At 36.1% G+C, this 25,105-nt stretch overlaps 1 protein-coding gene across 1 annotated transcript in view; it reads right to left on the bottom strand.

Annotated features, from left to right (window-relative positions):
* PTPRQ (protein tyrosine phosphatase receptor type Q) overlaps window positions 1-25,105 on the bottom strand; it is a 99,480-nt gene that overhangs the window by 2,064 nt on the left and 72,311 nt on the right. The window contains exons 34-43 of the mRNA XM_059472321.1: window positions 23,988-24,087; window positions 23,067-23,195; window positions 15,493-15,519; window positions 14,764-14,845; window positions 10,319-10,409; window positions 8,851-8,927; window positions 6,322-6,456; window positions 6,080-6,205; window positions 3,765-3,913; window positions 1,790-1,925 (exon numbers count right to left, since the gene is read on the bottom strand). Coding sequence (XP_059328304.1) covers window positions 1,790-1,925; window positions 3,765-3,913; window positions 6,080-6,205; window positions 6,322-6,456; window positions 8,851-8,927; window positions 10,319-10,409; window positions 14,764-14,845; window positions 15,493-15,519; window positions 23,067-23,195; window positions 23,988-24,087 — 1,052 coding nt within the window. The remainder of the gene's footprint in view (window positions 1-1,789; window positions 1,926-3,764; window positions 3,914-6,079; window positions 6,206-6,321; window positions 6,457-8,850; window positions 8,928-10,318; window positions 10,410-14,763; window positions 14,846-15,492; window positions 15,520-23,066; window positions 23,196-23,987; window positions 24,088-25,105) is intronic.

Genomic DNA, 25,105 nt, shown 5'->3' with positions numbered 1-25,105 from the left:
TGGGCTATTTATGTCTAACTAGATATTTTCTCAGTTAGAAACAGTCTTAACTATTCTCATCCATTGGTTACAGTAACATATTGTGACTTTGTTAACAAAAGGAATATTATTTATTATTTTGAAACTATAAACAAGCAAAATACAGGTCTAAGAGCAATCAGCTTTTATTTATCTTACTCATAGATCTTAAAGACAGTTTGACTAAGGGATTTCTATACTGAGTTCTGGGAAGGAATTGCTCCTCTCTTTTATTTCTTATGTGCTGATCACATAAAAGCTGATTAATAGGCAACTCAACAGTGTTTTATAAGAGAATTCTCAAACAGCTTGACTTTTGAATCTACCATAAAACTTTACAAGCTTGATTCCCTTTGGGCAAGTTCTGTTGCTGATCTGACTTTTGTAGTCTTGCAAATATGAGCTAGAAATGACCTGGACAGAGAACAGGCTATCTCAGAATGTTGCAGCTAGCATACAGATGGATACTTGATTTGTTAGAAAATCTGAACTCTGACACCATCATCTTGTACTGCATTTTGGCACACCTTTTCCTAGCCCCTGTCAAAACATTCAAATGAAGAGATACAGAAAAATGATGTATGTTTTAAAAATATAAAATGATATTATTGAATGTCTCACTGTTTCAAGATTTTTTTTGTGAGTGCTCCCATTAAATTGCCCTCCAGCCTTTGATTTATTTCTTGATGATTCTACTTCTAGTCAAAAAAGTAAAACAAGAACCAAAAAGTATTCCCAGAATGCATCATCACAAGAAAGTACTGGCAATTGTTTAGTTGCATCAAAACTTCAAAAGGGAAAATTTAGAGCACATGATATCCAGACTGCACCTTACAAGATACATCATGTCAGAATATCACCAGAACGTCCCATAAAATCTTCTGAAGAAGGACTAACTGCTTTGTGTATTCTGACTCACTTTTTACATATTCTGATGTGATTTGGAATACCAGAATTTCACTCCAAATGGAGCAAGTCTCCCTATATTAAAATCAATTTAAATCCATCCGCCATGTGGAAGTTCATCCTGAAATTACTCATCCATACTGAGAAGTTGGTAAGTCATGCTGTGGACTCTAAAGCTTCAGGCTGCCCTGGGTTAGATCTGGCCAGCAGGAGACTTATGCCAGAAGCCTTATCCAAACAAAGCTGCTTTCTGTCCACTGGGCATTTAGGATCAGCTTTAAATTCTAATATTATTTCTTTACATGTCCTCAGAATTCCAGATACAGCAGAAGGAAGTCTTACTCACCAGCAGGTCATCACTGACTACTGTCCATACAAAATAAGTGCTGTAAATGTACTTTTTCTAGACCCAAAACCCACCATTGATTTTGAACAATTTGAAATCTGTGATTAAATCCATCCATATGTACTATTTTATTTGAAGTGATTGAAAAATAATCAAGGAATTAATAATGAGTTCAAAGGTAAATGAATATTTTAAAGTTTGGTGGACTATGCCACACATGCATGCACAAAAAAAAAAAAATACACTACAGAAGTAAATTAAGTCAAATTAAGTAGAGAATGAGAAATTATAATTTAGGTTTAAAAATAAATAGCGCTATTTTCAGCATTTGTCTTTTCTGGCTAAGTGCACTTAGGTAGATACAGACATTATACTTCCACAGTGCTTAAATAAAAGCAGGATTTGGTAGAAAATGTATTATACAGAAGATTGTTATTAGCTTTATAGTCCTGTTTTGGAGATCATGTGAAGAGATGAATAATTTTTCAACAACAGAAAAACAGAATGGGTAAGTCTTACCAGGTTTTGTACCATACACATCCTTTCACTTCTTAGCTCAGCTACAAGTCCGTAGATATCCACAAAATCATGGTCATTTACATGTTGGGTTAAATGGTCAAGTGCAATATAAACACCTGTTCTTCCAACACCAGCACTGCAAACATGATAAACAAGATAAAATAAAGCTTTTATGTTAATGCTTTCAGCATTTTCTTAGAATATTCTGGATAAATTGTTTATTGTGAAAAGAAAAACTCTTCAAACAAAACCTAATTTTTTTTCAGTATTTACATCTTGTGAATTTCTTTCTGAATTGGATCAAGTGAAATCTGTATTTAAGCCATTTTCTGATTTTGATTTCACATTTTCATAATTTTTGATTTCTCATTTTAATCAGATAAATGAGATATTACTCATTTATATGTTCATATGACCCAAACCTGTTTGAATGGAAAAAGAAAAAAGATCTTACAGCTTTTCTGTGAGTTTTCTAGAGCTTATTAAATGAGAGGAAAAAAAATCACAAGATTTTGTGAAATCGCACTGGGATTCTGTAATACTTTTAGTATTTGAGACAAAATAACTTGGGATCTAGCAAAAAAAATTAAAATGCTTTTAAAAGGAGGATGAGTGTGCAAGACATGCTGGTAGGTAGTGTTTTGTTTCAGGGTCTTATAATGAATAGGATTGTTTCCAAATGACTATCAGACTTCTCTGCAACTGGTGTAATAAATGTAGGGTATATTACTGCAGATAATCAAGAGATGTATAGCAGAATTCTTGAGTTTGCAATATCTAATGAGGCAAAAGTAATGAATGAGTTTGCTGGATATGAGAATACACAGCAATGCTTTATAACCATCAAGAATTTGAGCACAGGGGGAGTATCAGGACCATGCTGGCCCCTTTACATATCTCCCTTCTGAAAAGAATATAGGGTTCCTGGCAAAGAGTCCTCACTATATATAGGTGTCCTGAAAACACGAAGACTGCCTTGTTCTCCACTGTCATAGTCTCTCTGGCCCTTGCATTAGAGGGAAATGTTCATCAAAGATAGCAATATTAAATGAGTAAGGCTTTACTACCCTTTGTGGGTGGCACCCATAGGATACTGAGGACAAATAATAAGAACTCCCATACATGATAAAGTGGAAAAGATTGGTAGCATCAGAGCCATTTTTCCCTTCCACCTATTTCCAGACCCACACCAAGTGAGAATGGGGCAAAGGCTCAGTAGCAGACCTATGAGTTCAGATCCCTTTTATGGAGCATGCCCACACATTCAGTGGGAACACTGACCTGCACAAAATGCAGGTCACACTCATTGGCTTCCTTAAGACTTAGGACACCCCACACACCCTTTGAAACAGAAAGGTGTTAATGAAACCAGTGGAAACTACGACAACTGAACACCTTTAACCACCAGACCATTTATTTAAGAGCCTAAATATAGGTTTTAACTGTTTACAGGCATCCAAGTTTGAAATCTGGCCTATGCAAACCCTTATTTCTATTTGGCATTCTCAGTGGCTTCAAATACTTTCTTCCTTATGATATACGACATATAAATTTAAAATATATTTTTAATACTTGCTTCTTAAGAGGAGCTCTAATTATAATAAAAGTAATTTAAACCAATACATGTCATTTGCTATTCCTCTTCTTATGATTAAAGAGAAAAATGGAGAAAAATCCAGCAGTACTTTATGGTAAATTTTGGAGCAATTATTTCCCTGACATCACCTCAATGGATTTCCATAAATGCAAGAATAGACATTGGTGTTTTACCTTCTAGAAAGGAGTAAGAAGGACTGCTAGACATTGGTGTTTTGCCTTCTATAAAGGACTAAGAAGGACTGCTAGAGAAACGTTCACCTTTGTCCATCCTAGAATCATTACTGTGCACTCAGCCTCCATGGACGTTCTTTTGGCAACTTCCCTGTGCATTATTATTATCAAATCTACCAAATGATGATTTGGTGGATGTACTAACCTGCAGTGCACCACCATCGGTGTGTTATCGTGTGCTCGACTTGCACGGATGAGTTTTACAAAATGGATAAATGGTGCAGTCGTTTTAGGGACTCCATGTTCTGGCCAAGAAGTGAAGTTACACTGCCGCACCATCATGCAGTCTCCATGCTGAAAAATACAAAATAATGCAGTTTTTACTGAATAAATGCTATAGAAGGGTCAGTAAGGTACATGTAACCTTCTATTTTCACATAAAAAATAAAGTTAGAATCACCTAATATTTATAAGATTACTGGCATGAAGGGATAATTTGCTGTGTACAGAAATTCTGGCACATTTTTTGAGGGATGGCATCAAGTCCATCTTTCAGGAAATATTAGTGTTTTCAGTAGTGACTCTTCATTTTACTTTAGTCATTATATCTACAATTTGTAGATTGCAGGTTGAAATTTCTATGGCTCATTTAGAAATTTAGTGAGTTGGGATGACAAATTTGTTCAGGAAAAAGCAACCACACTAAGAGTGATCCAATGCAATAAAGGCCAACACACAGACTGGGTGAACACAGATATATTTTCTTTCATGCTCTCTCAATGAGAGCAGCAGCAACACTAACCTCAAAAAAGAGGTTATGATTTAATACTTCAAAAGATTACTTTTGAAGGATGTAAAAAATGAAAGAACAGGATCATGCCAAAGGCCTGTCTTCATCAATATGCTCTTTCCAACAGCAGTCAAGAAAAAATGTTAGGGAGCATTATAAAACATGACAACAATGTAGCTGTAGTTCCCTAGAGTATCCCTTCCATTCTTAATAGTTTGTGACTTGTGAACTGCCTCAGTGAGAGGACAGTAAATGGGAATTTAATGGTACTCATCAATATTTTCTTCTACTAATTTACATAGATTTTTTGAATCCCTGTAAGTTTTTAGCCTTCACAATATCCTGCAGCAAGGAATACTACAGTTTAATCAACTGTTGTGTAATGAACCAGTTTCTATTTTTTCAAATTGCTTTTGAACCAATCACTTGCTTCTTTCATATCATAAGAAATACTGAAAGATGGTGAACAATTATGTGTAGCAACTACTTTGCAGTTGTACTATTATTTTTAAACTGATCAACATAAAAATGCAAGAGAAATTCACAATGGGAATGATTTTGACTTATTTGCCTCACATATGCTTTTTATCTTCACTGGAAGATCATCAAGCATTCACTCATTTGTGAAAGGACATACAATCTTAAAACCAGCAATACAGCAAATTTAATGACCTGCTTATAAAGGGCATAGCTTCTTGTGCAGGGTGGTTCAGCTACAGTAAATGGATCACCCAGTCAATTGAGATTATCTTCTTTTCAGCCTCATCCTTGTTAACACAAGTGACTTGGCATTTCACTGGAATTCATTTTTATTCTAAATAGTTCTTTTTCCAGTCTTGCTTATCCATGTTCTATTTTTAGCAGAAAAAAAGGTTTATCTTCTCTGAGTCATTTTTAAATGTTCCATTTCTCTGTACTATGTGCACAGCATATCCCTATGGGGTGACTGCTGAGACCAGCCCTCACCTGCTGTGTGCCCTTTGTCACAAGCATATGCCACAGGATGGTAATGCCTGCATTAGCACAGCCAAATTCAGGTCCTAGGATCTGGCTGCACTACTTTCAACACAGATCAATTCTCGGAGTGCAAAAGAAAACTGACTTAATTTTGGGTCTTTAGTCCCAGATTGCTTTTTGAGCCCACCTCCTGCTCCAAGTTAATACTGGGTTATATTTTTCCAATACATGAAAACTGTAGTTGTGGGGTCATGACAAAGGTGAAGATCTCTGCTGTACCCTGCTCCTCCTTCCCAGCACAAAGAGTAGGAGTAATACTGATGATTCTCATTCTTATTGGGTGAATCTCCTGGGGGTGGAGGCCAATGGCTGGTGGTACAATGCAAAACAGCTGCACCAGAGAATCTCGCCCTTTAATCTGAGAGGGATACATTCAAAGGGATTTGTCTGATCTCAGAATGGTTAAGATTTCTCCTTTCTAGAACAGACACCAATGTGTCCAAGTAGAAACTTCACCTCCCACCAGAAGTTCAGTAACCTTAATAGGCCCTTTGTAGCATATTGGATAAATATCTGAGCTCTTTGTGACAAAAATTCTCAGGAAATAAAACATGAATGAAAATAAAATACAGGACAACCAGGCAGTACAATGCATATGCACTAAAAGATTAAAAGAAGAATATTGAGGAAGTAGTTGGGTGGGAAGTAGCATATCTGATGTTCTTTCAGGTGTTGGATGAATTTTTTTCTATCAACTTCTAGTGCTGGCTTACCCTTTCAATTTTTAGGTCTCTGATGGTCCAGTCTATTTGAATATCTTCCATCAATTTAGTAATCACTATATCCCCAAACACAGTCACTGGTTTATTATCTTCTGGCCAGTACTGGTGACATCTTATCTGCAGAGAGATGATTACTAAGTAATTAACAATTATCATGTTATAATCTTGACAGAAACTACATACAGAATTTCCAATTATGTCAAATGCTTTTAATCAGTTCACTGGTAACTTACACGTCCTTTTTCAAAACATTGTGTGAGCATCACAAGTGTTTTAGCTCTTGTCTCCCACACCATTCTCCAGAAATCACCCACTGTTCCTGGTAATGGTCCCTGAGTTGCAATAAACTCGTTTGGACATAAATAGCCCTAAGAAAGAGAAAATGTTTAATACATAATGCTTGGCAAGGAAACAAAAGAGTTTGCATGTGAGTCATAGTTGTGCCTGTATCTGCCATGCCTAAGGCTAAAAATCTTGTCAGACCTACTAAGCAAATTGACTTATGCCTCAGTAGTCACTGCACGGCAGGCTGCCTTGGAAAGCTAAAAGAGAAATGGCTTTTTTTGGTAGTCCAGTTATGAACCAATACTCTACTATAGTGTGGGAAGCGCCATGGTAATAGAAATGCATTTAGCAGAGATATTACAGGGACATCAGGTCATCATTTCCCATTTAAAAGTATCTAAGCCTTCATATTATACTTATTGCAGATCCAGCTAGAGGCCACCAAGAACTGAATCAAGAGGTGGCCAACACAGGAGAATCAAATAGTGCAAGGAGCATTGGAGCCAGGGAAACAACTAAGGAGCAGTCTGAGAGCCAGTGCAAGTAATACACACACTAATAACCTTGTTCTTTGCTGATTGTCTGGGATCTGCTTGGGGCTGAAGCTCATTGAAATAAATGATCTCCAATTAAAGGTCTTCAAGAAACCTACTGAAGGTGTTGACTTTTATTTTAGTGTTGGCTTTTGCTTTTTGGTTAGTTTATAAATTTGTGTAAAACTTGGGAAGAAGGAAGTTTATTGAAAAAATCTATAGATGCTCTGAGTGCATGGTTTGACATGGATCTGGTTCCTCACAGAAAAGAAGTACACCTACAGGAACTATTATGTACTACACAAAGTCTAAAATAACAACAATAGCAATAACAGCAATAAATTTATGGTGTAGAACCTGCAGTTTATAATATCACAGTGTTCTGCTTATTGCTCAAAACAACTGACACAGTGGTTTATAGCACCACCAAAGCTTCTTGTTGGAATTATGGCCCTATAATTCACAGCTGCCTGTTACTTACTCCATCTATAATATAAAGAACAGGTGGCAGTGGGAAAGTATGTTAATCCTCCTTAGTTTAAGAGTGAGGTGAGAAACTGTAATTCAGGGATGCAAAGCTCACAGTTCAGTTACTGACTTTGTTTAACCAATGAAAGTCAAAGTAGCGGCAGAGTTCCCATTTGTACAAGACTTCTCTTTTCCTCTCTTTATGGAGAGGAGAAGTGTGCATATGTAAACAGGCCTAGGTAATTAGATATGTAAATACACATATTGCATGTTTACAGCTATATGCAATCATATATTTACACATCAACATACACGAAAAGTGAGAGCATATCAAGAGTGAAACTTCAGCCTTGAGAAACCATAACATTGGAATTGTCTATTCACTGATGAATGGTCATCCAAAATGTATGCACACAAGCAAAATCTCAGCAGGGAACACTCTGTAGCTGGGTTTTGCTGCAGCTTTTTGGAAGTTGCTGTTAGTGTTCCCTGCCTAAGGCTTGGCCTGTCAGTAGCAGGAAGAGTAAAGACTAGACCATGCTCCAAGATGCCTCTGCTTTCCTTAGCCATTCTGTGCAGTCCCAGCACCAAGCGGCATGGTTCTTCCTATCTGCTAACTCTCAGAACAAAGACATGGTGGGAATAAATATTGTTTGCTCAAAGAAAGGGAGATCTTCTCAGCTCTACTACTTATTCTCTGTAATATCTCTTAGTTACCTGCAAATAACCATTTCCACTTTCCTTTGTGCTGTCTGTTTTGACTACACTCTGCATGTCTCGCTACATGTTTGAAAAGTCTTTAATATAAATCAAGTCTTGATCTCATGTGAGATCACCAGCCACTGCTAGAAGAGATTTGATGCATAACTATAATTCACACTTTGAGCTATAACAGGACAAAAGTGAGATTAAAATATAGATGAAGAATTTACTGAGCACAAAATAAGAAAATGGGAAAGTCTGTGAAGAAAGATGAGGATGAAAAATATACTATTACTTTCTTCTTTGAGAAGCCTACTTTCATTTTCCTCCATCATAACTTTCACATAATAATAAGGAGCATGCCAAAACTTTTAGCCATTTCTATGAAAGTTTTCAGTTCAGTTATCTTTGCATTGTCCTATTCATATACAACAACTTTAACTGTTGAATCAAGACACCAAATAACCTATCTAAACATTTTACCTCAGAGGGAGTTCCACTGTTGACTTTTATGAAAATGGTATAAAATAATTTATAAAAAGCAACTTGCTGGACACAGTTTTGATTATTATTGGAAATCATTGCTCAGCAATGAAAATGAGATTATATTTTTTTAACTTGTAATTTTAGTCCCGTGGGACTTGAACAATGTCATGGCAACAGTGGCTGTAGTGAATGAAAGAAAAATTAGAATCCTGTTTTTGTTGCAAGTTATTTTTTTAATATTCTATCAGAAAACAAATACAGTAAAAATATGAGAGACTTTCTACTTACAGACACATAGCTGGCATTAATGTAGTCAGATCCAGGAATACCAGCATCAGGCATCAGCTTTACTCTGTTGTTATTATCTATTATGGAAGCAAAGTCTAGTTAACTAAAAAATTGGTTCAAAAACCATAAACTATGTAAAAAGTGTTCCTGGAGTGCTAAGAAATCAAAAATACTATTATTAGCAGTAACAATATTTGATGGAGTAGAACATTAATTACAAAGGTAATTTAAACATTTTCCATTACTTGTATGGTCTTTCTTCAATGTTCCAGACATGCTGCAGATAATACTTTTTAATTTAGTGGTGAATGAGCCAAAACCTCCAATTTGATGTATGTATGGGAGGATTCTGTACCTAAAAGGAGTCTGTACTCCAAGCCATGCTGTCCTAGTACACACAACTTCTGTGTGAATAAGAGGGCAGGGTCAGGGATCTGAGAGTTTTTTCCATTTACTTGCTGCCTAGGTCACTGAGCCAGATTCTGGCACTTTTATATAGTTTTGGGGGTTTTTAAATATAAGGTTAAGTCATTATTAAAAAAAAAAAAGTAAAATGTTTAGGGTTTCTGATTTGGTCCCACAGCAGATATGCAGAAAATACAAAATCCAAGAAACATATCATGTGTGTAACACCAGAATTTTGGTGTTTGGTCTTCAACTTGGTAAAGAACATTAGAATACAAAGTTAAATATTTATGAAACATATCTGCTTATGTCTTATTGTCTGTCATGAAGATAAATTTTTAGTGACTGTGACTTAGAATATGTCTTGAACAAGGCAGCAGATAGCAGGAACAGCTGCTCTGAAAAGTAAATAGCGCAGAATGTAGCATTATTAACCAAGGAATGCTATGCACTCCATCTCACATCACAGCTAATGCCTAAAATAATAATGACATTTCTTGTCTTATTAACTGAAAAATGAAGCAGTGTTGAGTATAGAGAGACAGACTCCTGTCTCCTGTGATAATATCTAGTCTGGGCTTATAAGTTATCATACAGTCACTCTGATCTTCTGTGGAACCTTTGTAGCACATGTACACATACCCACAAGAAAGCAAATCCAGACTCCTGAGGTAGCTGAATGCACAAACATGTGGATTTTATATGTTTAAAAAATTACTTCTTACTAAAGGGGGGGGGGGGGAAACCAATGAGGAAGAATTTTAAAGAGTTTGCTACATGGCTTGAATTACAAAGCCAAGAAACTATTGAGGCTACAGTTTCTTGCACCTGCATATTAAAGCTTGTGAGAGCAAGTTAAAAGCTACTTGCAAATAAAACTGGCTTTAAAAAAACCTGCAAAGTAAAGACAGATTACTTGACAGAAAATTATTTCATAATGTGGACTTGATTGTGCTGCTATTTCAAAGACAGATCAAACAAAGATACACTTGCATTCCAAATATCTGTTACACTATTGAAAGTAAAGAGCAAAATGGAGGAGTTGGTCAGTAAACACACATACATGGCTTTATGTTTGGGAAACGATTCTTAGACCTGTTCCAAGGCAGATCAGCATCTGTTGAAGCAAGGTCTTCAAGAAACTTGGGAAGTTCCTGCAAAGGAATAAATGTTTGTTGGAAAACTTTTCCACTTGACTTTAAGATATGGTACAATCATCCAGTAAGTAGAAAAACTCCACAGTTTTGCAACAGTGCATTTCTAAGTACAGCTGGAAGCATTACAGAGCTTCCTGCCAGACTGTCAACCCCAGTTAAATCAGCAATGTTAGATGCAGCGCTGCAGACAATGCTGTCAAATTGAACAATTAAGCTTACATGAACTTTCACCCTTAAAAGTCTGGATAAAGTCAGTCTATCACATTTTGTAGTTTTCTGATTTTTTTCATGAAGTCACATGCTTGGTTACCATGCCCTACTGATTCAGTCGAATAATGCCTTTTCCTGACTGCTGTAGTTTGGGAGTGTTTGTGGTACAGCATGAGAACTGATGAGAATTCAATTAAGTTGAGACAACTGGCAATTAATTATTGTTCTTGGGACTGTTTGTGAAAGGGGTGGGAAGAGCTATTTTGGGTTGTACTGCAGCTTCATAACTGGCCATTTGTTCTATTACTGGAGAACAGAGATGGATAAATCATTCATGCTGAGGAACTTATTTGATGGGGATGTTTGTGTGCATTAACAGGTATAATTTACAAAGTTGATTAAAAGAGTGGCAATTTCAGACCTTATTAATGAAGAAAATGTGTTAAAGTGATGACTTTGTTGTTAAAAGAATAGAAGATACAGAAAATCCAGAATTCTAAATACATTGTTAATTTCAATAGAATTTTTCTTTGTTTGACAAATGTTATTCACAAGTCTGTTTTTTATATCTATCTATCTATCTATCTATCTATCTATCTATCTATCTATCTATCTTTCTATCTATCTATCTAAGGTATAAATTAAGAGGTCTACTTTTTGCTTTGAATGAGAACAATACAAAATTTTGCTGAAATCCCTTCAAATTTGTCTTTTAATATTAGCAGTTACCGTCTGCATGGGCTACGTCCAAAAGTTGGGCAGATAGCCTTACTATGAGGCTCAGTATTAATTATGCCCTTTTGCCAAGGTATTTGAGGCAGTCTGTCTTTTATGAATAAAATTTAATGGGAATCTCCTAGCAAATAAATAAGAGAGGAAATGAAAAATGGAAAACCAGGACTGTTTTATTTCAATCCTTTTCTCTCATTGTTAATTCAAATATTTTGTCATCCTGGTGTGTAAAACACAGTCAAAGGTGGAGATGTTAAAATTCCTCTAATTCAAAAAGCTGAAACTCTCCCATAAAGTTTCTGTCACTGAATATTTTCAAGAAGGAAGGATATACACAAAATGCCTGTTTTGAATAGTATTTTGGGCCATGGAATCCCGTGTCACGTGAACTTTAACTTCCCTCATTTGCCTCACTCCACTGAATTTTAGCTTGCCAGCAAACTACTGTAGAAGTAGCACCCTTATACAGCACTTTGTAGTAGAGAGGAAATAGAGAAGCAGATCTTGTTATTTTCATAAGGATGCTTCTATAACCAAACAAATGCTGAAAGGCCTCATACCAATTCTCTGCATTAATAGGGATTTCAGTCTTATCTATTATTTTCGTATTTAGGGGAAGAGTATTTGGGTTCCCAGACTCAGTAACAACTTGTCACAGAAACCATGTTTCTTTGCAAACTCATAAAACTTTGAAATAAAACATTGGCATTTTGTTTACTGTAGCACATTTGTGTCACTGGTGACTCTTTGAAGGAATTCAGTTTTTTTACTCATGAGCAGAACTTATCATAAATCAAATATTATACAAGTATTTCTGTTTCAGTAATTTGCCAGTTATTAGAAAAGCATAAGTTCCCAAATGTATTGAGAGACACAGGAATCAGCCAGAAAGTTGGAAGTAGCTGCAAGTTTGAATAGCAATGAGGTGATGCCCATCATTAGTTTCTTTGGCTCCCTATGGTTTCTTTAAACTTGTCTTTTCTGACAATAAATGGATCCAGGTCCATTCTGAAGTCCAGATTCCCTTCTCATCACATTTACACACAGGTCCTGTCCACCAAGATTGAACCAAGATTGGTCCCTGAAGATGCCCTGGCACTGAAGTTTGGTCAGTCAGGCAAATTAGACAAAACTGGGAATGTCCATGGATTACAAGAGTAAGTGAAATAGAAAGACTCACATTCATGATGGAAAAGTCCAAACCATATTTGTTGTCCACAAACTGCCCATTGTAAATTATCCCTAGTCTACCAAAGCATATCTTGGAATTGTCCAGGAAGACTGTTAGGTGAAACAGTCCAAATCCAACACAGGGAATATACTAGCAGTTTATTGGTGTAAATTATCATATCCTCATATTCCGTTCCCAGTAATCTTGAATTAACTCTTCCAAAGACAGACGGAGAGCCCAAGCAAGCTCAGCACTATGCTGTTCATAGAACCATAGATCAATTTGAGTTGCAAGGGACATGAACATAATCTAGCCCAACCCCAGGTAGCCATGGACAACCTTCCTCCAGGTCTGACTGCTCTAAGTCCCGTCTAACCTGGGCTTGGCCACTTCTAGGGATAGGGCATTCACAGCTTCCACAGGAAACTTGTTCCAGTTTCACCACTTGTAATGTGCTTCAGATACGAGTTTACATCATGTTCAAGGGTTTATGTCTTCGCTAATCTTTCCTACACATGTTGCAGGACCCTCAGGTCAAGTCATTTATGTAAAAGTAGAATTATGCATGAGGACAAAAACAACACAGATCATGAGGTCTACTTGTTTATTGCATGCACTGCTTGTTCCTGAGCATTGTCATTACCAATATAATTTCAAGTGTGCTGCCAATCCTATCGTTTATCTGTTAAAACATGTGCTACAAAAAACATAGATAGACTCATTTTGAGGGACTGAACATGCCTTCAAATTCTGCCTGCCCTTGGACAAGTCATCTGGGAAGATATCACTACACTCTGAAACATGGCAGTTGAAGGTCAGAGAGTAAAAAGACTGAAAACTTAAATAACATATAAAACTGTCTATTATAGGTTGACTATATACATTATTTTAAAGAGACCTCAGCTTCTTGTATTTCTCTAAATTTTAAGCAGATTGCAGATTGTGGTTTGATAAAACACTATTGTTTAAGATTTAAGCTGTTGCAATGCAGTAAGGCTTAGCCAACGTGGGTTGCACCTAAAGAAAGTAATACTAGGGACCTTCTAGTAATGAATGTTAATATGTAAAGTGTTACTGATATTGAAACTTTTCATCTGTTCAGTCATGCATAATGTAACTATAATCATTTTTTGGTCAAGTGAAATAACACTTCTACTTTATTGCTCTGAGAATTTTATGGTGCTTTTTATCATAAAATCCAGACGATTTTACCTAATGAGCATAGCAAAAAAAACCTGTAGGTAATACCATTAATATTTATACACTTTTGTTAGTGCTTTCTTGGAAACTGAAATATATCTAAATATATCTAGCAAAAGAAAAGCCAATTGTTAAGTTTTCATTTTTGTTAATCCAACTGGTAAATTATTCATGGTAAATTTATAAAATAATAAAGTCACTGGACACTGGCAAATTTTTTTTGGGCAAACAACTGTATGTGTTAGGAAAGATAATGATGATAAAGATTCTGAAATAACAAGAAGTTATTGTTGAGAAAAAAATATGATAGCCATAAAATATTACTTAATGAAAATAGTGAAAACTGTGAGATTTAAATTTGGAATTATATATGTATTATATTATCTGTAATGTATATTTTGAGAATGAGGCTCCTTTCAGAAATGCAGGCTGGCTGTGTTCATCTGCTCATGTAAGGAAATGGAGATTATTCATTTGGAAGCTATTCTCAAGAGCATAAGAAATATGCCCTATTACGTGTAGAGGAACAAAAGCCAAAGTACCATGTACAAACCTTTGACTTTCTGCACCAAAATCTATGAAAGAAAAACATCCCTGAGTTTCATGGCAGTATGACTGAGGCCTGAAAATTTTACAGAATTTACATTAACTCTCCTTTTGGAGTCATCAACACTCAGGAAAACAAACATATTTATAGCAGTTAAATACACCTGTGTATATGTTAGAAAACTCTTTACTTGTTCTTAGATAACCTATGTATGCAACACTAGCTATGTAAAAACATAAATATGGTGGTCTTGAAATGTTGGAGACTAAAGATCATCTTTGGCTGACACTAAGGTGAATAATTCTGACCAGGTTGTAGTATAGGCTGCAGAATCAGTGTACTGTTACTTTCTAAACAATCAACCTGGTAATTGGGTATTGATTATCAAGGCCAGAGTCCTTCATGGCCTTGCCTGCTTAAAATGGACGTGAAATGTGACACATGAAACGACTGAAGGTCGTGCGATGTTGTGACAACTGCTAGCAACATACCGAAAATTCTTCCTGAAACTTTAGGTTGTTGTTTGTGCAAAGCTCTTCAACGTGTTGTAGAAAGGATTTCTTGCTTATTGGCCTGAAAGTAAAGACAGAAGAATTAGAAACCCATAGGGAATATCTTTGTCATTCTTTTTATATAACTGTAATTTATTAATAAACAATATTTTCCAGTTCAATGGAAAATGATACTTATAGGCAGAAAATTAGAAATTGCTTACAGCATGCTTATTTGATTTATTTTCGATCACTTAAAAGAGAAACATTTTATCCCCTTGTTGTTCCCCCTCACAACATTTTTAATTTTGCTAATGTTAACAGTACTGTAGGCTGTGATTGTTTTTATAGGTAACAGCATTTCAAGCGAGGTTTTGACATTAATTTGTTATTGCATTCTAAGGTACATAATACTTCTTTGTCAGACAGAAAACATTTTACACATTGCAAGGTTTTAGACACATAAAATATTGCAGTGACCTCATTCTCATAATGACATGGTTTTTAAATCTTGAGGAGTTTAAATAACCCTGTATTACTTCCCAAGCTAAAACACAGACATGCAGGCTTCACCCCAGAGAGAGAGAAAGCATTTCTCCAGTTACCATGCAATTAGTCATGCTTTTATGAATTATACGCAGCTTGGAGCTTTTTTCTAACATTGAGGAAGGAACCACACATTGAGACTCACCAATGAACACATAACATAAAAACCTTTAGTAAACTTACTTGATGGATTTTCTATAACTAAGCAACCTGAAATAGAGATCTTTGTTAAATGTAGCAAGCTGAGAGTTAACCAATGTTGTGCATTTTAATAGGTTCTAGATTAAATACCCTGTACCTAAAGATTGGTTTCTCTTATGGATTCAAATTCAGATACCTTGGGTGATTGTCTTTATTAGCTCTTATCTCAGGTATCAGCAGATATGAATTACGTAGTTACAGTTTCTGTCATTTTCTTTAGATCACTTACAGTTCTCTGGCCTCATATGGCCCTGAGAAACCCATACTTGCTGCACACTACTACACACACATTGACAGGCTTCATTTTGCATTCTTGACCCAATGTCATTCTCCTAAGGGCCAGTTCAGAGCATCAGGGTAGGATCAATCTGACTGAACACGGACGCCTACTTCTCAGTCACTCTATATTTCTTTTATAATCAATGAGGAGAAATAGGTGTAATTTCATCTCATTTGAAGCAGATCTCTAAAATGAGTCACAGATGAGTCATGATACTGGTGTGCCTCTACAGAAACCACAGCTGTGGTTGTTTTCTAAAGATTTTAAAAATTAGTGTCCTGGTTTTATCTTCATTTTTCACATGTTCATGGCTGGTTTTGTATATGTCAATTTTTAAAACTGTGATACATATTAAATCTTTAACTTGATCTCACAGCAGGTTTCATGAAGGTGAAACATGAGCATCTATACTCAGAGGACTTTCAGATGGCCTTGAAACTTGGTCAAAATTGCCTCTGAATGGATTTAGAAACCAAATTTTGAGCACTCAGACTCAGAAAGCTTGTTTAAATGACCAAGTAAAAAGTTTGTAATAATTAAGTTTTAAAGATAACCTACTCCTTCAAAAACTCTGACTACCCGTTTTATATGTCTGTTCCTCCAAATATACATCCTTACAGAAAATATTACAAAAATGTTCTATAGTACAAAGTCTACTGTATTGCTGCCATAATTTTAGTAGAGAAAGAAAAATTGCTTTTAAAATAGTTTATTAAATGATTATTAATTATTTAAATTTTAATTGAGATAAAATGAAATTAATGCAATTGTTGAATAATTTATTCTTAAGCATCAGGAAATTTAATTTCAAAGCTATAAAGAATGCCTTTGTGGTACATACTTTTTTAGAGCAGTTATCCTGAAACAAAGGAAATTGGCTATGAAAGCCTCACTAGATCAGTCTCACTGGAGTTAAAAGTATTCACAGAAATAAAGGTGCTTACTAAGAAGGACAACTGAAGGACAGCTTTAGAGTGAAAAAGAAGGCAATAAGATAAGAAAGCATGCCACTCTATTTATTCAGAATGTTTAGACATGTAGCTTGGGCTCATTGTATCACACAAGTTGTTTGCATTATGTGGTAGATGAAACTACCTTCTAGTAATATTGGCAGCATTATAGAACTAAAGATTCCTAACAAAAATAAGGACTTTCAATAGCTGTACCAAAGTACTGCACACAAATAAATGTTTGTCTTTGACTAGAACAGAAGCATTTGTAGGCTTTTTTGAGGGGTCAAAATTATAAGCAGACTTTGAAGGCAAGTTACGCTTCTTTTTTCTTTGAATTCACCTATCTTCACCACAAAACAACAGAAAAAAGTCTTGTCCCAGTTGACATTCCAGTAATTTTTCAAATACTCTCCTCTCACATTTTTAACAATGAGGAGTTTACTGCACATAATTTGCAGTAAGAAAATGCAGTTTGGTCATTAGGAAATTAAAATTATTTCTGTGCTGTGCATAATCAACCCAGGTAGGTAATTCAGTGTTTCAGGGCTGAAGGCACATGGATCCAACAGTATAAGTATACTTTTTGTTTATACAGTTTTATACAGTAAAAGTCTACTTTTTGTTTAAGAAGCAAGGCATCTATGGCTTGACATTTTAACCTATCTGTAGGAATTTAAGTGATTTTTAGAACTACTGAACTGTCAGACTTTTGTCAGTAGCAAGTGCACATAGCAGTAGCTTGGCAGCTCATAAGATGGTTTACTTTAAAGTGCTTATAGGAAAGTTAATGTCTAACTTGTCTGACTGTGGCAAAGGTGTTGGCTTTGCTGTGTAAGGACCTTCAGAAGGCATGAATTTTGTGTTCTCACTAAAAACTTCCAGCAATTCTCAAGTTCAACATTCTTAGGCCTAAAAAATAGTATATTTTCTATGTCTCTTGACTTGGAATACATAGTAATAATCTTACAGTATTTTGTCAATGAACAAATACTTATCTGTATGTAATCTTGTCCTCCAGATTTCCCAGTGTTTTGTACAAAACTTAAAATATTAATATCACTAGATCTTTATGAGCACAATTCATAATCAAGCCATGAAGTTGAAAATGTCCTTATTTCAGCTGGACCATTTCAGATTCCCACTTGCCTGACTTTGATATGAGGAAAGAAAAACATTCTCTAAGATAAAGAATGCTTTATAGCATTAAATCTGATTTTCTTTTAAAACAGTGTATTGTTTCATGTGTGGGGTTTTTTTGAAGACTATCAAAAATCTGAATCCCACTCAGATTACATATGATAGAGCTGGAAAGAAGCCATTTATTTGTGTTGGCAGTGATAACTGAAGACATATTGTCACACAGACTCAGCTTTCTCTCTGGGTCAATCATCTGAAATCCACAGGGAATTAAAACTTCGTCCAACCAGAAAACTACAGAAATTACTATGTAGGCAAAAGGCTTAACTCATAAGCACCACTGACACTTCCTAGGACCAACAGAGGAACTAATTTTTAACAAGTTAATTGAGAGCAATATTGAGCTTAACCCTTCCTACATATTAAAGGCCTAAGGAAAGAGAACACATGCTCATTTCTTCCATTGAACCAGGACACATAGATCCACAAACCTTGTTCTCCTGGAGCACAAACTTCAGGAAGCCTCTTTTTGATAGCTAATTACTAAAGGGAAACCTGCTAAAGAAAAAGACAAGGCAGAAGCCAAGCCTATTCCTACTCAAAGGAAGACAGGTCTGTCTACACCAAGTATCAAGCTGGTCTATAGGAATAAATGTGTGGGCAAAACTGTTAGCTCAAATATAGACACCCATTGAATGCATAGTATATAGGAAAGATGAGATCAGACAATCCTTTTCTTTACAACACTTTGCCATAATTACCTGGTATTTGCAGGGGCTACAGTGGCTGTCATGCAGAAATATTTCTTCTGACCTCACTTTCTTGACAAGCTGTCTCACACAGAGTGAAACAAAAGCCTAAAATGATCAACCACAAGGTTCAACTTCTCAAGGACAGATTTTTAAAAGACAGGGATCTAAATAGCTTCATCCTTGCTGTGGAAACCACTGCAAAAGTAGGGTGCCAGAGAAGTTTTCTCCTAGGTAAGCACCTGGAACAGGGAGGAGTAACTTGTATCTCACCAAACCTGGCACACACTGAAAATTTAGGGATAGAGTTTATTCACAGAAGATTAGTGTCTGCCTTGAAGAGTGACTTGGCAAACCCTGTGGACCTGTTCTAAGTCAGGTAAGTGATGCAGGTAAGTGCATCCAGTATATATATATATTCAGTGAGTTTAATGAAACAGTGTTTAATCCAGTTTAGATTGATGGGCTATGTATGTTTTGAACAAAGTTGTTTTTTACTGTTGTCTCACACCATGTCCACCATCATGGAATGCAATGTTTGTCCCAGACATTCAAAGTTATCATTTGGGATTCATAAAGAAGATCACATTTTCCACTAAATTCTGTAGGACTTAATTCCCTGCATGCCCTCTGAAACTACATCCAATTGGTCAAATGCTTAAGAAAGACTTGTTGAGAGTGAGTGTATATGTACTAGCTAGAATTAGTAATTTTAGCCACTGAAGTTTGTCAATAATATTTTTAATGATTTTTATTATTTTAAAAGACTAGTATTGATTTTCCTTTAATTTCCTAGTCAAAAAAAAAAAAAAGTTACCCACAAAAAAGTTTCAAAATTGTCAAAATGTAATGCTTGGCACTTTTAAATTTCTCTTTCCCTACTCAAATTGACTTTTACAGTGCAAAATACTTAATATTAAAAAATTATAAAAATGTGTGAAATATAATGTTTTGATTAACCTATACTGAACATTTGCTGGGCTTCAAGATGTTGAATTTTTGATCTAAGAATGATGAAAAGTATTTACAGTCATATTCATACAGAAAATAAATTTTTTCTAATTTATTGTTTTTCTCATGAGATACCAGCTGCAAAATTTTCTGAGAATATGAGCCAAGATCATAAGCTGCAATCCACCAAGTATGAGAGAATGTCTGAGGAGACAATGGATGAGAGAAAGGCAAGAGGGATCTCATAGAGCAGTCCAGACTATTTTGATTCTATGGATGAACTCTGTCAGCTGCAAGTGTGTGCCTTTATTGATTTATAGTAGCTGAATAATATAATGTCAGAGTAGTGACAAAAACCCCTGTTTTCCAAAATACCCCCTTCAAATGAGCAGTGAATTGAGTGATTAATAGCTAGTGAGAATAAATCTATATTGTCCTGTTTTCATCTAGGCTTTTCAAACAAACTCCCCATTGCCCTTTCAGGGTGAAGCTGGACCAGATTTCAGTTGATTTTCTGCTGCCTGAAAAATACAAACTTGCCAGTCTGGAAAAGGAATCTGCCCATCTGTGCCCTCCTCATACACTCGCAAGATGCCACGAACTGCGACACAGCGAGCTCTGCAAACACAGCTGAGACAGCTGCCTAAATGCAGCCAATGTAGGTAGTGCAGATGCAGTGATGCCCATCTCAAACACATGGGAAATTTGTGCAAGTTAGACTGCAGTCATCAGCATTAAATACTGTAACTAAACATGCTGACATGTCACTGCTTTAGCCACAAATCATGAGAATGATCAGGTCAAGATCTGGGACTGTGATTGACTTCAGCATAGCTGTTCCCCAGTTGCAACAGGTACAAAAGTTCTTTTATGGTGCAACTGTGGAAGTCTAAAAACAGGAAACAAAAACATTTTAGTCATTAGGTTTTGCAGTAAGCTGCCTTGGTACTGCTGCCATGCTTCTGCCAGCTCCCTGTTACAACTCGTCATTACCAGGAAAGATTAACTATATTAAAGACAGCACTAGAGACACATAAAATGTCCCTTCTTGTCATTGACTTTACCAGAACAGAATAATACACATAGTGAAAGATTCTTAGAGGCTTAAAAAAACAAAAGCCAAAATAAACTAAAGAATTTTTGATGGATAAAGCACATCCTGCCCCTCATTACTATATGTATGTTATCTAGGAGAGTTCCTCAGGGCACATTTTCTGTCTTCCAGATGAAAAGAAGTCATGAATCCTGTCCTGAGGAGCTCTCAATTAGTGCCTATACTTCATCAGTTTGTCATAATGTTCAGCAAAGGACCTGGGCAAGGAGCCTGCTGTAGGTTCAGTGCCAGTGCAGTTTGAAAAATAATAATCCAAAATTTTAGCAGCTCCATCCTGTGCCTTACAATGACAGAAGTAGAAAGTCTTTGCTTTTGGCCATTAAAGGACAGTTGGAAAGAGGGAGGAGGAACATAGAGATGGAAGGACATGGCAAATTGCAAACCAAAAAGTGAGACTGACTCATTAAAATAAGGGTAACGTAACTAAAACTGCTGAAGCACTATCCAGTAAAGGTCTTGCTGTGCATAAATCACATAATGAAGTGTACATAAGTATGAAATATTACAGTTTTCAATTACCCTTTAGAGTTTGAGACTGTAAAAATTTCAAATACAGATAATTCAGACAGAAAAGTGGCAGAATGGTATCTGCAAACCAACAAAGGATTTGACTGTGTGGGTATGTTGCTGAGATTGCAGGAACATAGTATGAAACAGCTGCAGTGTGAGTACAAAAGAAAGTTGAGGAAAAGACCAAATTTCTCTTAAGTATATATATCCTAACTTCCAAAGGAAAGAAGCAGCATGTTTCTTATGTCACATTTACACTGCTTTTGTTTCAAGGATAGGTTGTTTACACCAAGGCGATACTGCCATACTGTGTTATAATTTCCATTTAAAAATTACCCTGATTTATTTGAAAATAGTTGTGGGAGCCCATTAATTCAACATCAGAGACTAACAATATACACGATTTCACTATGAAAAATATCATTGTTTGCCATTAGAATATCTGCAAAGATTGATGCTTCATTCTGATTAGCTGTATCATTTGCTATAGTATGATAACACACAGGTTAAGAGAAGAGAATGGAAAGCACACCATGTTGTTTCAATAATACAAAAACTTACTGGATGACAAAAATCTCCTTGCGTCTAAAGAAAAATGAAGAGTATCTGGAAGTAAAATCCATTAACACTTTAGTACATAAACAACATTAGTACTATTCTTATTCAGCTAACAATGTGGAAACAAGGTAATTTTGAAAATCCATGGAGATAATTCATCTGAAGCACAGTTACTGCAGTGCATTGGCAATGGTTCTGCCTTTAGAGGATGCTTTGCACTGTTATTAGCAGTACTAAATTCTGCTATCTGAGCAAGTGCCCCGCACAGGACATACCCCAGGCCTTACATCAATGAGTTCCAGATGATTCCCAGTATGTTTTCTCATCTGTCACCAGCAGCCATTCTTGTGTGCTCTATTTTGAACAGGTTTTTACATGCAATCAACTTACTCTGTACCACACACAGACATACACAAAAACCCCAGGTCAACAGCTACAACCTTTCATCTTCCAGCTATTCCTAGTCTGCAACAGTAGGATATCTGGCTACTAGGACAAGACTATTTTGGGCTTCTCGTCTTTAAGGAGACTGCCTACCACAGTGTTTCATCTGTGAGACAGCAGGGAAAATACAGACAGGTGAAGAACGTTCACCAAATATTTCTGACATAGTTGGATGTCACATATTATTGATATCACCATTATATTTATATTATAATCATCATTGTATATTTATTTGTTGAATAATATCAACATTTCTGAAACTCAAAAAGCAATTCTTCTAATAAATATCTGTGACAAGATTTCTTGTCAGGTACAAAATGTGAATTGCTGCATGCACCTTAAATGAGTAGATTTTAGGATAGCCAGTGCGCTGAGCTCCACAGAAACCCAGATGTTATGCCAATCCCTTTTTCAAAAAAGACAAATGTTTTCAAAATGTCAATTAACAATGACAGATTTGCTCTTGAGCTAGTTGATTTGTTCTTGAATTAGTTGTCAGGGACTTCCAGGAGTCTGGCTGTTTCAGAAAGCTTGTGCAATTTTGCAGCCTAAACAAAAAATTGGGCCATTAAAAACACTCAGAAATTCTGCATGTTTAAAACATGTAACCCTTCTTTGGCTAACAATTAAACAGTGATTTGCACTTAGATTTTTATCTTGTTGTAAAAAGGGCTTAAGATTAAGTGATTTTCTAAAAGCTAGTGAGAAGTGTCTTGAGGATGGAGGTCATTCTTTGAAAAAGGATCTCAGTGACCTGTGTAAATAAGAACAGCACAAACACTTCCAAACAAGCAAAGGTCAGAAAGGGGTCATGGCTACAGACCCTTCGGGCTACTATTTTGCCTAAGGAGTATGCTTACCGTGTAAATCTCTCATCCTTCAGCTCCAGGTCTGCCACTGTGATCATCTGATCCAGTTTGAATTTTGTGTCAATAATTTCAGCATCTCGTGGGGAGTATGTGCCTCCCTCTTTTTGCTTTTGCCGAATTCTAAATGGAAAATAACAGTGAAAAATACACATGCAAAATATTTAAGGACACATATGTCAATGCTTTGATTTGACAGGCTGAAACTGAAAAATGGTTGCCAAGAATCCTTCCTTGGCTTTTTTTGTTGTCCCCCTCATAACGGTGTAATTTAGTGAAATTTATGTTGCCTAAAATTCAGAGGAAAGAATCTACATGATGTATTCTTTTAGTTTTCCTACATAAATTCTTTGGTAATGCCTGAATAATGCAGCTGAGTAAGAACAGAACTGATGAATGAGGAAACTAGCACCGTGTGTGCACTACACATCCTGCTTCTTTACATGGATATTTTGTTCACTACTTGAATTAAAACTCAATTTGTGTTCCCCATGTGAGAACTCAATGTATTTAACTGATAAATTTATTAGGAAAACAGAAAATATAATTGAAATATTTACTTCATACCCAGCTGTAGATAGTATTAGCCATCATGATAACTACAACCAGCTGACACTCTGATCTGTCAATAGAGAAGTGGCTCTGAAAGGTTAAGAAAGGCCACCACTCTGATTTACCCTCTGGAGAAGTTGAATTTTCTTCATCTATGGAGGTTGCCCTCACTAGACTCAATTTTTGTGAGTTCTCTCTCCCTAAAGTTCTACATAAAAAAACAAAACAAAACAACCACCCAACCAAAAAATCAATACATTTTGTAATTACAGATTAGTTGCACTTATAGGACAGTTTCAACTCTTCTTTAAACCATTTTTGAGTGTTTTCAAACCAGCTATGGCAAGAATGTATAAATCTCACCTTGCAAAAGCGTACACTGCAGCCACCAAAAGAACAACTGAAATTATACACAAAGTAACAGCAAGGACAACTTCTACAGATCTTCCCGTCAGTCCTTCACCTGCAACAGAAAGCAGAAAGCTAATATATCGTAGACTCTTTAGAATTTTTAAATTTCTGACAATATGAAATTAGGGAATAATGGAAGACCCTTTCAGTCTCTGTATAACTGCACTCATGTTATGTTTGTTGAAGAGCTGCTTCAGAAAGAAAAGTATATCAAAACGAGAAAGAGTTTATGTAAGGGTTCCTAACCATTGCTGATCTATCCAACACATTATTTTAATACAGCTGTATGTGCAGGTGTTGCCTGGTGTTTTTCAGTTTTGCCTGCTGAACAGGTTAAGGTCAGTCTATACTGCAGTAACATCAGTCTGAGCACTGGCCTGAGCTCAGCTCCTGCTTCAGTCTCTGCAGGACTGCTCCAGTTCCTCAAGTGGAAAAGGGAGACACAACTCCAAACAAACGAGACCTGCAGCTGCCACTCACAGACACAAAGTAAAACATACTATTTTTGGAGGTATTCTAAGGGTGCTGAAAGAACTGAACTAATGATGAGATCTGAACTTTCTGGATTAATCTGCCTCACTGACCAATAACTCATGCTCCTGGTTTATGTGAGAATTGGTGATATTGTTAGGAATAACCACCAGTAGTAGATCAAAAGTAATCATAAAGGCCTCTATGATAGCAAAGTAAAGGTGTTAGTATTCTAATCAGTCCTTCCAGGTGAGAATGAAAGCCCATTCAAAAACTGGTAAACTATTTAGCTTAGTAGTTTCTAGATCTCTTTCTGAACTTCTATAATGCTAAATTTCTGGGGCTCATTTAATTTCCCACCCTTCCTGTAATCCTGTACCTCAAACTCACCCTCTTTTTCTCTTAGACAACAGTGAAAATAAGAAAAGCAAGGGAATTCCACTGCTGGTATTGTTCCCTTTTATTGACATTCACCTCCACTTGATGGTCCACTGTAGAAAAACTTAGCTCCTGTTTAGCCTCAGGGAGAAGGAGAAAATGTACTGCTTCCTGCCATATGAAACTATTTCCCAGACAAGGAATGACATCCTCCCAAGGAC

Source organism: Ammospiza nelsoni, chromosome 5, assembly GCF_027579445.1.
Source record: "Ammospiza nelsoni isolate bAmmNel1 chromosome 5, bAmmNel1.pri, whole genome shotgun sequence".
NCBI classification, from domain to species: domain Eukaryota; kingdom Metazoa; phylum Chordata; class Aves; order Passeriformes; family Passerellidae; genus Ammospiza; species Ammospiza nelsoni.
This window is presented reverse-complemented; position numbering and strand designations above follow the sequence as displayed.